The sequence below is a fragment of the Tyto alba genome, unplaced genomic scaffold (genome assembly GCF_018691265.1).
Source record: "Tyto alba isolate M040663 unplaced genomic scaffold, T.alba_DEE_v4.0 Super-Scaffold_8, whole genome shotgun sequence".
Taxonomy (NCBI): Eukaryota; Metazoa; Chordata; class Aves; order Strigiformes; family Tytonidae; genus Tyto; species Tyto alba.
In genome coordinates, this window is record NW_024881329.1 from 4,491,759 (window position 1) to 4,508,133 (window position 16,375).

At 44.4% G+C, this 16,375-nt stretch overlaps 1 protein-coding gene across 7 annotated transcripts in view; it reads right to left on the bottom strand.

Annotated features, from left to right (window-relative positions):
- Positions 1-16,375, bottom strand: part of OSBPL5 (oxysterol binding protein like 5) — a 145,069-nt gene that overhangs the window by 23,955 nt on the left and 104,739 nt on the right. For all 7 annotated transcript variants that reach the window (XM_032984930.2, XM_042785323.1, XM_042785324.1 and 4 more), the window contains one exon: positions 4,240-4,411. In XM_032984930.2, the coding sequence (XP_032840821.1) occupies positions 4,240-4,411 (172 nt within the window). The remainder of the gene's footprint in view (positions 1-4,239; positions 4,412-16,375) is intronic.

Sequence of the window (16,375 nt, forward strand, 5' to 3'; positions counted from 1 at the left end):
GTCCTCTCACAAAATTGCTCTCGGAGAGAGCAATAAGAAGATATTTCCAGCTATACAAGGAGTTTCAGAGAATCTAAACGGGCCCTGGATCCTGAAGAGTTTTGTTAACTTCTGTAGTCCATTCCTCTCAAAGCAAGATTTCTCTCCTCAGTACATGGGAATGTTCTGTTGAGCTTGAAGTCCCTCCATGATGGACCTTTTCTCAGGCCATTCTGGGCATGTTCCAGTTTTGATTATAGATTAATGCTGAAAGTTCCCATCCCTTGTTCTCCCTTGTTTTGTTTTGTTTTGTTTTGTTTTGTTTTGTTTTGTTTTGTTTTGTTTTGTTTTGTTTTGTTTTTAAAAGATAATTAGGCATTGCTAGTTAGAGCCAGATTTAAAAAATAAAAAAAAAACAACAGCAGAAGAGTCAGAACACAGAACTGGCATCAGCTTTACAGGAGATCTCAACTTCCAGCTATGCACTGAAATAAGCTCATGATTTTTAACATGCCAAGGAAGCCACATTGTGATAGTCACAGCTCAGTTTCTGGAGAAGCTCAGTTTCTAGAGTTCTTTTGAAAGTGTCGTCTACAGCTTTCTGTGCCTTTAGAAAATCTTTCTTTTAATTCCATTTATATATATATATGTATGTATGCGTGTACATCTACGTGTGTACATATACTAACTACAAGGCTTTTTAATTTACAGTTTTACTATAAAATAAAAGCAAGATCATAAATCAGAGAGTCAATAACCACTATACTCCAGCACTAATAATTTCCTATTAGACATTACGTGTCTTCATCATTCTAGTTCCAGGATGTTACTTCTTTTTTTTTTAGCTAGCAACCAGCAAGTGTAATGACTGATAACCAAATACACTGGAAGCATAGAGTATAGCACATGCACGAGTTTAAGATAATAAAGGAGAAAAGGGGTGAGAAGAGAGCTGCCTAGGGAGATTATCCTATGATTCCTCAGCACAGATACTTCCTGGATGGTAGGTCCAGGAAGTTATTAGTTGCTGATCATTTAAATACATAATTCATTGCTTAGTTTTTCAATGATCAGCTACATATGTGAGTGTTTGTGGTTGCTATGCTCCCTTACCCACTGAAAGTTTTCTCCATAGGGTAAACGTGCTTGAAAGAACAGTTCATTATAAGGCTTATGGTTCATGGCTGAGAAGTAGTACTTGTTTCTATTTCACATTTGTAAGAAGAGCAAGTGGTTTTCAGTGTCACCTGCCCCACATTTGGGAAATATTTGAAGTTTCAGTGGAGTAAATGATTCTTTTCTTAGTTTCCTCTGCTCCTCCCCATTATTTCTTAAGGATTTCAGATTTAGACCAAGAGGGAATTAAATTCACATGAAATCCCACTCAACTGTGCAGAGATTACCCACCAGCCACAAACAAGGCAAGACTTAACACATCCAGAGCCAAGGAGATGTTCTGGGGAACCAAGGGGAAACCAGATGCTCCTCATTCTAAGGAACAAATCTGAGATGTTGAAGTGGAGCCAGGCTCTTCTATTCCTCCAAAGAGAATCATCACTGAATATGTATGATATGCTAAAAACAAAAGCCACACCATGGGTTTGAACTAAAGTCAATGTAAAGGCTTCCCAGGGGCTTCCAATGGGATTTGGACCAGGCTTTGAAAGCTGGGTGGGAATGACTATACTAAAAGTCAACACTGAATTTTCACCATGAACATGAATAACAGCATTTTTCAAGACTAATTTACTGTTTCAGCATATTGGAGCTGTCTTACACCAGTGCTTTACTCTCTAGGGGCATTCCTGGAAACTTCACTCAGTGACTCCTTTAGGTTTGATACTGCTCTTCTACACAAAGAAAAACCCCAAACATTTGGCTCTTGTCAAACAAGTAAACAAGCCAGATTCCTGGGGTTGTTGAAGATAAGACATAGAAGCAACAAGAACTACAACTTCATATTAAAAAGAAGAGTGCCTGGTGCCCTAAAGGCCTCTTGTCTAAAATCACAGATTTACACAGTACTTTAGCCTTTGAGTCACTTGCACAGTTCTCTCACTCTCATTTCTATTTACTGCTAAGGACACAGATTTTAAAATCACTGTATGAGCTTGACTTCTTTCCCAGCAGGAAAGGAGCAAAGCAGCCAGCAGACAAATGCAACTTTGGCTCAAGGAAAGATTCACCTTTGCCAACTCCCTTGGGTTTTGTTCTCCCTATAATATCCATCATCTCCCTTCTCTTTTTCTTTTCTTGATAGAATAGTTTGGCTAATTTGAATATAGAGTTAAATGTAATTAACTGGTCCCCTAACAACAGAGTGCCAATTTAATTGGTAAGATTCCCTGTAGGGAAGGCATTTAATTAGAATGATTGAATCCCTGTGAGGAAGCCACTGTCAGTGGCAAACCAAAACCCCCTTGCTCAGCACTTTGCACAGTTTTGGTTTTGCATTCTCCCTTGTTTAAACATTCTTTATTCCTCCACGGACGACAGCAAGTTATCTCCTGATCCCAGAAGCATCAAACTCCCCTGGATTTTAAGCACTGGGCAAAGTCTGGGTACACATTAAAACCAGTCGTAGGGCTCAGAAAGGAGAGCATATTGTCAAGACGACCAGACACTGAACACCCAGCTTGAACTAGACCCAGCTAAAATCTGAGTCTGTCAGAAAAATCTAATTCCAATTGTAAGTACCGTGTTCTGCTGAAAACTCTGACGTGTGTGCCACTGCTGAGGCCCATAATTCAAGAAAGTTTTCAATGTTGAATAACTAAGAGGTGAAACAGAGGCATCACTTAAGCATCATTTGTGCATCATATTTTGAAGGACTACTTTAATACAGTATTAACGCTATCTTCTGCACTTCATTACAGTAGCCATGGGTCTGCCTGAATGTTCTCAGTGCCATCGGCTCCATTTTAATATTGGATTTCTGTACACACATCCATCAGCTGAAAAACAAGCCTACTGCATTCCTGGATTCATTATCACAGTGAGCACAGTCCTAAGAGACTCTCTCGTAGGCAGAAAGAAATTAGAAAGTAGAGTATTATGGAAGAAGCCCAAGAACGACAGAAATATTTGCACAAGTACTAGGGCACATGCCCTGGTAACGCATTAGATTTCCTTCTCTTCTCCCACTGCTCTTCAGTAAAGCCCTTCAAACTCTAGCTAAAAACCCAAACAGCAGGACTGGAGAACACACACTGGCAATACCAGAGCCTTTCAGAACAAAGGGCAGACCAAAATGCTGCCACCCCTTTGGTCTGATGGGAGCAGAGATACCTTGACACTCTGAAGAGGACTCAGATCCCTGCTGTTGTTATAAGAGAGCCTAAGAAAACCACTTCAAGGTGAGATCCCACTGTGTAAGGCATCATCTTCGCAGACTGCAGGAATTGCTACCCTAAAAACTGTGTAACCAAAGGTACGTTGCTGTGAGCCCTAAGAGTCAAATTCGTATCAGCAGAACCAGAAATAGACACTACAGCTCCCGGTTCCCACTCCAAGGGCCAAGTGTCTGTACCAGAGGGATTTCTGAGGTTGGCTATTTAGCTATAAGCAACAGATAGGACCTGGGGTTTTTTTAATGCTTACAGAGCTTTGATGTGAGTTGTTCCAAAATGCTGCAGTAATACTAGGAATATGAATAGAAAGAAGGCTGTAGGGACTTTTTTCCCTTATGTAAAAATTCATCTGATGCATCAAGGAAGAAATTGGAAACCACTCAAAACCCCTGTAGAGAGAGAAAGTAATTATAAAACTAAGGATGCAGTGTGTGCACTCTGTTGACTGTGACATAGTATTATTAGAAAAGAGAGCACATTATTAAAAAATAAATCAGACTCAGAGCCATATGTGCTAGCCGACAGACAGACACTGTTAGCTATTGTGCCTGTGTAACTGCGGGTCTAGACTAGTAGCTAGATTCCGCAATCCTTACTCAGCCAAGCCATTTTTCATGGCAACATCTCCAGACAGCATTTTGGCCCAAGCAGGGGACAGAAGAAAATTGTTTATGTACCCACAAACACAGCTGAGGTTCCCCCTCTGTGTGCTCAAGTGCCAGGTGACAACAAGCCCTATATGCACTAAACCAGTGTATTAGGGATGGATGCAGCAGACGAACATGCAGAGTGGCTTTTAAGCAAGTCTCCTTTGTGGGCTCTGGCTAGATTATGACAAAATTAAGAGAGTGCCCAAGTGCGAGCCATGCAACACCTCTCTGTGCACTCAGAAGTGATAGCCCCATCTTACTGGAAGAACTCCTGGTCTGAGATAGTGCTTGTGTGCAAGAGGTGGTTGAGCCCCGCATGCGCAGAATCGCTCGAGCCATTCATTTCTCCATCCTTCCCCTGCTTGGAGGCACTGAGCCGGAAGAGGCTGGAGCAACGCAGGGCAAGTTCCAAAGCATCCAGCCAGCATCGGCCTGTGAAAACAAGAGAAATTATTTAAGCACAGGAGAGAAAATAAGACAATTCATGCCTTGCTTCTCAAAAGCTTCTTGCCTGGGAATAAAGCTTGTTATAATTCAGGAAGTCACTGTGGTGTACAGTAATCTGTTTTTCATATACATAATCCCTAGGTTATCTTGCCAGAAATGGTGTGGTTTAGTGGCTGCATAGGTGATACATCGGCACGGGTAATACAGTGGGAAGCTCACTCCAACTCCCCCTTCCCTAAGGGCATCTCTTCCCACAACCTGCTCACATCCACGTTTGCCTCTTTCTGATTTTGGCCGAGATGCAGGAAATGTGCACAAGTACGGTGCTTGCAACCCACCCAGAATCTCATGTCTGCAAGTGATACACCCTGAAAATACTTTCAGCATGTGGCATCCCCACCACACCCACTACCCAACATCGGGGAGATACCGAGGCCCCTGCTTAGTGTGGGATCACTGAACTACAAGCCAGTATGGGGGTCCCATGCAGAGCGTGGTGCTGCAATAACAATCACTCCAAACAAGAGCCAGGATGATCAATACTTGCCAGAGTGATTAAGGCTAGAGGGAGTTGCTTGTCAGGCTGTTTACTTTTCCTCTCTCTCTGTATTTTTTCCCCTTTTCTCCATCCCTTCTCCCTGCCCAGTCCATCAGATAATCTGGGTGGAACATCAGTTTTTCTTATCTGGTCACAAAAAATCTTTACCTGAAGGGTCTACTTTGCAAATACCAGGAACTATAAGCATGGCACAGAGACGAGACAAGCTCCAGCTCCTATGCACAGCCTCAGTGGATTTTCTGAAGGCCTGCATAGGTCCCACAGGCAGGCAGCAAATGAAAAGCACAGGAATCCAAACTGACCCTTGGCTCCTTTTGCAATGAGCCATACAAGTCTACAAAGCTGTGTGTTCGTGTTAAAGCCTAGCCACCGCAACGCTGGAGTCGCTATGTTCTTGGAAGCACCTGAAAATCGTCTGCTTCTGTAGTGCAGTCATTAATGAGGCCAGGACACCTGCAAATTGGCTGAACATTCAAGAATTGAAGTATCAAGGGAGTTATTCTCTAATTTCAAGCATGTAAAACAGAGCTCTTCATTACACTCCTCAGAATATATTTTGCAATAATTAGAAGTGTGCTTAAGAGGCAGTGAAGAAAACAAAAGGATTTTGCTCTAGCAATGGCAAGTGCTACAAACAGGTTTTCCCTGGACCACATTCATTCCTAGGTCCCATTTGGGAAATGCTTCCATTACATTAAATTCTTTCACACACTTAGCATTACGCATATGCATAAATCTCACTGGGATCCTGCTGTTCTCTTGGGCAGAATTCCAACCTACTTCGATATGACCAGAATTTGGCTCTATAAGAATATCAACAAGAGTTTAAAAAAAAAAATCCAGATCATATGTATACAAAGACATGTTTATAAATTTGAGTAGCTCTCAGTGCTTGCTTTGATAGGGAACTGCAATCAATAAAAGAGAGAAAAAAATACCCCAAAACTTTGAAGAATTGCACTTCAACATTGAGCCACAAACACCGCAGAGGCCAGATTTTTATTCTAATTTAATCCCATAAATTCCTTCAGCATCAGCTAATGATTTAATATTAAAATCACACATAATCGTTAATAAAAGATTAGGAAGGTTGAAGGCTGTTGGAATTGATTTCACACTATTTTGTATTTAACAAATATTCTTGCATTAAGGCTTTACACGCAGAGATTTATTCCCTTCTTGCCATGTGGAGGATTTGCATGGATAACCCATTAGAGCTAATGGCCGTGCTGGGCACATATCCACTGCCTCCCACATGTCCCCTCTGCCCCACATCCACCAAGATGAAAAGCCTCTTTCAGGCTATGCCATGCAGGGGAGCCCACTCCTGCTTAGGCTCACCTCCGTTGAGTTTCCTCTCTCTTTACCTTTGCTTTTCTTTTCCAGTTCTGCAGAAAGAGGATGGCCTGACTTGACATTTGGAAATACTGCATATGTCAAGATATTTTTATATTCAATGGGCTTGTAAAATCAGGTGCTTTTATAAGCAGTTTGAATTGTAGCAGCATGCTACAAATGTAACGGAGGTCAGCTCTCAGCACCCTGCAGCACTCCCGTACAGACATTATCTTATGATGGTTACAGCAACACCCTACAGCTACATTTATGCTTTCTAACAAGGGTGGCAAGGGTGACCCCAAAGTCTCCCTCAGCAATCTCCCTTACGGGGTGGCCCTGCAGCCCAGCCCCCCTGGGGCTGCAGGCAGAGCAGGCCATGCTGGCTGCGACCCCACCGGCAGCCCTCCTGCCCACCCACCACCACTGGTACTAACATGAGCTGCAGGCTTGGTCAGATCTTCGGGCTTGTGCTGGTTTTGGCTGGGGTGGAGTTAATTTTCTCCACAGTAGCTAGTATGGGGCTGTGGTTGGGATTTGTGCTGGAAACAGTGGTGAGAACACCGGGATGGTCTCGTTGCTGCCGAGCCGGCTCACACAGAGCCGAGGCCTTTCCTGCCCCTCACCCCACCCCAGCAGCGAGTGTTTGGGGGGCACGAGGAGCTGGGGGGGCACAGCAGGGACACCCCAGGCCGTACGGTGCCGTGCTCAGGGTCCAGGGCTGGGGGAGGAAGGAGGAAGGGGGGGACGTTCGCAGCGACGGCGTTTGTCTGCCCCAGTCACCGTTAGGCGTGCTGGAGCCCGGCTGGGCTGGGGAGGGCTGAGCCTGCCTGCCACGGCGAGAGGGGAAGGGATCCCTTCTGCTGCTTTGCTTGTGTGCACGGCTTTTGCTTTACCTATTGAGCTGTCCTTATTTCAACCTACAAGTTTTCTCACTTTTACTCTTCCAATTCCCTCCTCCATCCCACTGGGGGAAACGACCGAGCTGCCGGCTGGGGTTAAACCACGCCAGTCCTTTTTGGTGCCAGTGTGGTGCTCGAAGGCTCTGAGAAAATGACAGGTTTGATTGGAATGTGCTAGATTGAATTTATAGCTGTTATTGCTGTCAGCTATTCGCCGGCAGGCTCCTGTGCTTGCCATGGGCCTTGCTTGCCTCCCTGTATATTAGAGACCAGTGCTCATTAGCGGCTGCATTTTGCTTTCGCCGCTCGCTGTGCTCTGCTTTGCTGCTGATCCTCTGACCCTCATGTGCCTGGGCTCATTCTGGTCACAGCAAGAGTTATGCCCAGAGCTGGCCGATGGCCGGGGCATCGCTGCTGTTCCTGTGCTGCTGCACTGAACAGGTTGGAACTCCAGTGAGAACTCGAATCAAAGGGACTGTGACTCGTGCATGAGTCCACACAGGAGCAGGACACCCCGAAGTTTCTGTGGCCATGGATAAGCCCACGGCAGAGCAGGGACATCCCAAAGTGTCTGTGGCTGCGGTTATGTCTATACTGCAGCAGATACACCTCTGAAGGGATTGTAGCCCAGGGATAAGCCCACGCTGCAGAAGGTACACCTCAAAGCAGCTGTGGCTGCAGATAAGTCCTTGCTGCAGCAGGTGCCCCTCAGAGCATCAGCGGCTGTGCGCGAGGTCACGCTGGAGCCCCCCAAAGCGTGTGGCCAGGGATAAGCCCATGACTGAGCAGGTGCAGCCATGGGTGAGGCCACGCTGGAGCAGGTACATCTCCGGAGGCATTGTGGCTCACGGAGAAGGCCACGCTGGAACACACACACCTCAAAGCAACTGTGGCTGTGGATAAGTCTGTGCCACAGCAGGTACAGCCCTGGAGAGACTGGGGCCAACAGAGAAGGCTTCACTTGGGGCAGGTACACCCCCAAGGGACTGCAGTCCGGGGATAAGTCTGAGCCAGAGTAGGAGTACGGGGAGGAATTCATTGCAACGGTAAACCCGATGGTCTGGTCCAAAGGGACTAGGGGTGGAGACTGTAATGGAAATACCTTTAAAACATTGTAATTTGGGATTTTCTGGACACTTTAAAAACATTTTACACAGGTGGTCCATAGACTAGGGGAATGATATCTGTGTATTATATTAAAGGATGAGAAGGGCGGTGGTAGGTAATGAGGTTGTATTGGATAGTGTGGGACCTGAGCATGACATAAATGTTATGGAATAAGGGTTTGAGAAGTGCTGGTTTTGGCTGGGGTGGAGTTAATTTTCTCCACAGTAGCTAGTATGGGGCTGTGGTTGGGATTTGTGCTGGAAACAGTGGTGAGAACACCGGGATGGTCTCGTTGCTGCTGAGCCGGCTCACACAGAGCCGAGGCCTTTCCTGCTCCTCACCCCACCCCAGCAGCGAGTGTTTGGGGGGCACGAGGAGCTGGGGGGGCACAGCAGGGACACCCCAGGCCGTACGGTGCCGTGCTCAGGGTCCAGGGCTGGGGGAGGAAGGAGGAAGGGGGGGACGTTCGCAGCGACGGCGTTTGTCTGCCCCAGTCACCGTTAGGCGTGCTGGAGCCCGGCTGGGCTGGGGAGGGCTGAGCCTGCCTGCCACGGCGAGAGGGGAAGGGATCCCTTCTGCTGCTTTGCTTGTGTGCACGGCTTTTGCTTTACCTATTAAACCCACAAGTTTTTTCACTTTTACCCTTCTGAGTCTCTTCCCGATCCCACCAGGGAGGAGTGAGCAAGCGGCTGCGTGGGGCTGAGCTGCTGGCTGGGGTTAAACCACACCAGGGGTCTACCACATTACCAGAGGAAAATTATATGTAACAGTTCTAGGTTTTTTATCTCCTTCAATATCTCCCTGGAATGGGTTATGAGTAACTACATATACACATTTTAATATTCCAAGGCAGAGACACAAACTTTAGAGGAACTCGCTGTGTATTAGCAGTCAGCTTTACTTGTGCTCTGAAGAACACAGAAATGGCCTCAGTGTACACTGTTGCTTTCATGTCCGACAGAAATTGAATTCAAGGGATGCACAGCATCCCCCAGCTAAGAAATGGGCCTTCAGCCATCAGGTGGTGCTGTGAATCCAAACAAATATATGCCACAAAACCAGAGGTAAAATATGGGATTTTTTCTGCGAATGAAAAGGTTACATCCTCTGCAAGTCAACAGTGTGTTAATTGCAGCATAACACCATAAAATTATACCCTCTCAATTTCAGGGATTGCACACAAGATAAACCTGTTTCCTTGCTAAAGGCCTACATGAAATGTTTTTACATTTGAGTGATCTTGCTATTGAGTAATATTCTTCTTTATTGTGAAAATGATACAAAACCGCTAGCATTTGGATTACTTAATTGCTTAGCTGACAAGTCTACTCACTCCCTCAGGAACTGCAGAAGGGGAAAAAAGGATGTGGTCACATAATTAAAGGCTGTCATCGATAGTCATGGTAGTCTGCACGAAGGCTTCATGGTTACCTTCATTCTCACATTTTCTAATTTTGAGTGGTTGACTCGAGTCAGGTGTTTTTGTATGCAAGGTAATTAGATCAGAGGAGGATGCAAAACATGGGTTCCTTCAGGGAGGAATGGCAGCCCAATATGATGCATATAAAGGAAGGGAAAAAGACCTGTGAAGGAATTACAATGGTATTCTTTCAGAAGGTCTGAGGTTTTTCAAGCTGTAGTGTAAAACATTGCAATCAGTTATCAGTTACAATTTTCCACAAATTGTGGCTTAAAACAAGCATATGTTTAAATTCTGAAGGAAAACCCAAGAGCATATTTGTCAGCCTATGGCAGAATCTCCCCCGAGGCTTATTAAACTCTTTTCATATCATATGACATATTGCTCTACCCACTGCTGTGATTACTTTTGGACAATTTCTGCAGGGATCATGTTGTCTCAAGAACACCTGCATTACCTCCTTCTGCTTGGGATCTGTGAACTAAGTATTCCCTTTCAAATGTCATTTCTGAGCTCGACCCCTTCTTCACTGAATTTAATAATCTGTCACTGACCTCCAAGGGGGGAGAGCTTGCAGAGTGAGCTCTGTCTCTCACCTGGGCTGCAGAGGGGGAAGGATGAAAGAGGCAGAGTAAAATAGTCCATCCATACATAACACTCCCGTAGAGTTGACATCCCACCCAGAGAGGAGCCCCAACTTTGATGTGCAAAGTCCAACTAGACCACTCATACTGGTAGCCAGCACAAGGAGGCCACATCATCCATCTTTTGGCACCTGAACTGGTCAGTGGGTGGGTTGCCCAGTCACCTTTGGCTCCCTCCGGGGACAATGGGGAAAACGTGAGACTCTTTGACACGGCTGTTCCTAAAGCACCAGAAGTGGGTGTCCTACCGGTGTGCTAGAGCTAGCTTGGGGTCCTGCTCTCTTTTGTAGCAGCCTCTCTCCTTGCACCAATCATTGCTTTAAATATCCATTCTCTACATCACTTTAGCAAACGGTGACCACAGTGTTTGGCATGTGACAGACATCCCAGGAAAGTGGGATGTCAGAGGAACACATCTGCACATCACTCAGCTGTGCTCACTGCAAAAAAAAAATGATAATAAAATGAAACAGAGGTGTCTCCCCTGAGCAGGCATGTATCCCTTTTCTCTGCTAAATGTTTACAGTAAAATGACAACTGTCATCAGTGGCAATCTGAAATAGGAAACTCTTTGAAACACAGTTAAACACAGCTGGCTTTCCAAAGTTCCTTCCCTATTGAAAGGTTTGGAGAAAAGAAGGCTAAAAAAGGACGTGTGTTGCCTTGACTTCACAAAAACAAAGCCGAACATGCATCCTACGTATGTTTTGAAACCTTCCATATGTCTTCTCTAGGCCTTTTGGATCAGCAGGCTGGAAAAGCACCTTGTGGTCCTTGCGATGGCTCCTGCAGTACATCTGTGCAAATGGGAATCCCTACGGCTCCTTGCAGGACGCTTCCCGGCTCCGCACGGCACTGCTGGAACCATGCAGAAACCTGGAGGTTGGAAGGCTGAACAGGAGCAAGCATGCGCTCACACCATTTTTTTTTTTTTTTTCACAGGCAAAAGGAACTACTAAAACCCAAATGACAAAAACCATTTCTTCTCCCACTTGGGAAAAAACAAAACAAAACAATAACAAAACAACTGAAGGTCGCTGATGCTGCTAACCTAGGCTCAGTTCAAGGAATATCTTGAGTCTGTCCTAGTATTTGAACAGAACTAAAATTACAGCAATATCCCACAGAAAGAAAAAACAAAACAAAACAAAACAAACCAGGCAGTATTGAAAACATTAAGCTATTCAGCTTTTAAATTCTTTATAGTCACCATCATTCACCTAGAACAACCCATAATCTGACATGCCAAGTCTGTCTGCCACATTTTGCAATATTTGACCACAGAGGAGCCAGCCAGTGTTCTCTCAGCACTCACCAATAACAAAAACCTGCTCGAGGTGGAATCCCATTGCTGCACACTGAAATCTCAGCCTGGGATTATACTTTCTTCTTTTGCATTCCTGCAGCTACAGAACAGCTGGGGTGAATCTCTTGCCAATTATAACTTCAAAAGCCTAACACCTAGTAACCATACATTCCTCCAGAGAGGCATCACTAAGGGAGTATTATTCTTCTTGAATTATTAAAGCCATCCAGCTTTTGGCCTCATGCCTCACACTTACAAGACAGATGCTTTTAAAAATCAACCTGAAGTAGGCTGTCACCTGGAAACGATGAATTCTTACTCAAGTGCACACAAATCATGAATGATGAGGAAGAGGCTGATTTTGTTCAGTCAGTGCACATTAAGGTCATCGTATTCAGCTGACTGCTTATTTTGCTGTGCCACTTGGGTGCCTGCATGCATGATTTCTTACACTTCGGCTGTCAAGATGCAAGGATGCGATCTCTCAATTAACTGCAGGTGCAATTTATGCACCAAGCTACATGAAGTCTGGTTGCAAATGCTCAGATTTTAAACTGCTGTGAAAGGTCTAAGGAATATGAAGGGCAGACATAAAGCTAAGAAGTTAACTTCTATTTTTTTTCCAGTACTGCCAGGACCCAGTGATATGTTTCATCATGAACTTGGTTTCAAACTGAAATCTTCCTCCTGGTTCATTGCTTCTGTGCATGACCCTGATCTCAATAATCTAATTTCCTCCCCAGATCAGAGCATCAATTTGGGGGAAGGGCCAGACGCCTAGCAAAGAAACACCACCACTGTAAGCCAGACCATCGGGGTTTCTGCACAACTCTATCCACATCAGGCAATGGGGACTACCCAAAGCATGCCTGAGGGAGAGGACAGACACAGGGAACAAAATGTAAGTGTGGTTTACAGTTCCACTGTAAAGCCTTTAACCCTTGGTAATCTGCCACTTTGAATTCCCCTAGTAACCCCCCTTTGGTGGCAGTGCCTGTGGCAAGGTGGAGATCTGCACTATGAGATTTATGCAGGTGACTCAAAATGCTCAGGAGGTCTGGGGCACCGGTTTGGAGATCTCAGGGGCAGCCCCAGCATGGTCTTGGCAGGAAGCTTGGAACAGTTTTAAACTACTAATCCTAAACCACTCATCAGCATAAACCTGAAATGCATACACAGTCACCGGTTTGGAAAAAGCAATTTTCTTTTCTGAAACTGGTAAGAAAGACAGACCCTGTGTCGGTACAGGTTGAGCCCTGTAGGCTGACATGACCTTCCAGACGTCTTTAAAACACATCACAAAGCTGCTGCAGTCTGGAAATGTGAAATCTACAGTAGCTTGGCAGTGGTTCTGCAGGCTGTCCAGAAGTCAGGACCTTAAATCCTACAAACAGGATATCACAGATGGTACAGCAGAGGGGAAAGAAGGGATTCTGAAATGCTGAGAGAAAAAGTAGGCCATGTAGTTGCTGATCATTATATAGTTGCCTGGATAGCAGAACTGGATTGCAGCATCTAACATATGCTTCAACTCAATATTCCCCAGCAAGTCTGAGGCCTCCATGAATTACTGTTAAATTTGCCAAATGCTCTGTGGTTCATTTTCTACTACTAACATGGGAGACTCTGTTAAGAAGAACATGGTCAGGACACCTCCTCAGAGATGCTGCAGATTCACACAATATTGCATCCACGAAGGAGATGTGAACGTAGTACAAACATACGCTTACATTATGCAAGGGAACAGATTCCACCTGCCCCATTTGTGTCAGCTAGCTTAGCTCATTTTACCTTAATCTCTTGTCTCTCTTGACCATAACTGCATCCTCTGTGTTTGTCCAGTGTGTTAAAGACATGAAACAAACTCAGGTGCACCCTCTTGGAGATGCCTCTTTATGACAGGTAAAGCTATATAACATTTCAGTAGTGTCTTCTGGGCTTAAAATCAAATTATTAATTGCAAAGTACAAGCCTTAATTTGCTGCAGTTTATACAGATTTCTTTAAATGTATCAGTTTCTATCCCTTGTGTCCCTGTCTGCATATGTTTTATACCACCTACTGATATTAATACCATTTCCAAGTCACTCACCTCCGACTGTGACACCCATGTTGCTTGGCCATTTGTCAGCACATCTACACCGCTCAGTGGAGCGGATACCCCCCAACTGCCCCCACGAAGGCTAACTAACAAACGGGAGCACAGCACAGTCGCCATGCCAGGACAGTCCTTGTGTTCAGGAGGGAGGCTAGCCTGAGTGTACGAGCTGTTCTCCCTTCTTGTCTGCAGATTCACATCCTTCCCTTCCTGCACAACGTACAGCCGCTTCTAACAGCTCACTGACCCCACTTGTGAAGTCAAATACTCTCATTCAGTTGACAATTACAGCAATTTTCATGCTAGTATTTCTGGTGCAATACTATACCTATTTTTTTTTTTTTTTTTTGTGAAGTCCACTGCTAAATGGACAGATCCCCAAGCTTCACTTTGTGATGGCTGTCATGGTCACCTCCTCAGACTCTCAGGCTCTACAAGGCATAATGTAGGCAGGTGGCTCTAGGGCACTGCTAGTGTTGTTCAAGAGCATGTATTATTTCATCTTTAATCAAAGGCCCTAGTTATTTTCTATGTACACATTTGCAATATTTGATTGAGAGGTATCTCAGTTCTTCCTCCTCCTCTTGATCATATTAGCTTTCCATCTAATCTTAAGACCCTGCTGTAGAGAATCAGCAAAGTAAAGGAAAATCATACTAAATCCTAAAGTAACCCTACTTTGATCTGCCTGGTCTCTGCGTGCTTCCCAAGAATCTTGGCCAGTATCTTGGCTTTAAAAATACGTTCCAGTAACTCACTATTTTAAGTTCTTATGACACCAGAGACATGTAGTAATTCACTAGGCAGAAAGCTTCCCACAGGCATTTAAATATTGAAAATTCTCATGTGCCAGATATGGTCCCTTTTGTGCTTTTTCAGCATGTGGTGTATGACCCAGACAGAGAGATCACAGCTAGAAAAGTCTTACCTCTGATGATCTCCTGAGAGCTATTGCTAGCTTGGGAGCCTTTATGGGTAAGGTTAGTTAGAACAAATTGAAAGTTATTCTACTCCACATAACTGGCCTATGGCAGTCATCATAAAAAGAGAGCTCAAGTTCAGGCACAGGTCTCTTTGCCCGGCTGGCTTTAAGGTTTAATCATTAGGTTTTTACCAGAATGGAAGTTTTCATTTAGAAGATAGCTGAAATGCCAGAAAAAAAATACTTTATGAGACAGCAATTTGTCTTGAACACACACAGTGACCACACAGGACCCTTTGCGCGTTTTCTAATTAAGTTGATGGAAAGACAAGTTACATGGATCTCTGAGGAAATACTTTAGAAAACCTGGATTGACAGACAGTTGTTGGAGCTATGTGGTTGCCTAAGAACTGTGTGGGACAGTTCCATATATCTATTCTGTGGGCTGTCTGTATAACCAGGGTTTGAAATGCCTGGAATTTAGCAGCTCTACCCCAGCAGCACTTTTTTTTTTCCCCAAGAGACTACTGTATCAATCTTTCCCTTTCTAGACAGGTGATATTTGGAGCCAGGTTGGAATCCTATATTCCTTTACACAAATCAGCTGTACTGTTCCATAAGCTACAAAAGCATAATATTCAAAGAAATAGATGTGCTTCTACAGCTTTATACAAGTTCCACTTATTTTCCTATAATTTCACTACATTGGCAGCTACACGCAGCTTCAGTGTCGAGATGGTATCCTCACTATGAGCAGCCCTCTTTGCACAGTAGTAGGAAAAACTGCATGCCAAGTCTGTAATGAAAGAAGGTTTCCTCCTACTCCAAGTACCATATCATGGGCACATTTGGTATTGTCCCATTTCCAGCCTCTGGGAATACATAAAATTTAATCACTGGAGCAGAAGGACACTGCTTTCAAAGCCCACTGTGCTCCATAAAAATCCCGTGTCCTTAAAGTTACTCTAGATGAGACCCAAAAGAGCACATGGGCTACATGAGCACCCCTGGTGGCACAGATGAAAAATATCCCTAAAATGAACAGCCCGGGTTAATTTGCTATGCAAAAAAAAAAAATTACAGTAGTCTGAAGGTCAAATGGAATGAAAACATGTTTTTAATCTTCTTATCTACTTATAAATCACTGATATTTTAGGTCCTCTAAAACAACTTATAGAGATTTTCACATAGCAAGCTGGCATGCCTGTTATACATTGACCTAAATTTACCTTCCATAATTTTGTGAATTCCCAGAAATTTTACATGTGGAGTCACCAGCATCTGGGCCTGCTATACTGTAAACCATGGTACAGCCAGTTTACAGGAAATTTCTGGTGGTTGAGAGACACCTATCACATTTCTTCAATATTACTATGTCATTTCCCTCCAGCAGATCCCCACCTAGTGCCAGACATAGGCAGATAGCCCACTCAAGTCTCTGCTGAACTGAGGAAACAATCAAGTCCTGCTCTCATCTCAATTTTGGGATCAACTCCTTTCGTCCTTTAGTATATACTGACTTAGAGTGTTTTCCCCAGCTATAAGCCTAGGTCCTTCTTCCAAACACATAGCCATAAAGGTGAGGAATATGAAATGTGCCTGTAGTCTGCTTGACCTATTTCTGACCATTGCTGACAAATGGCATCTCAAGCTGGGT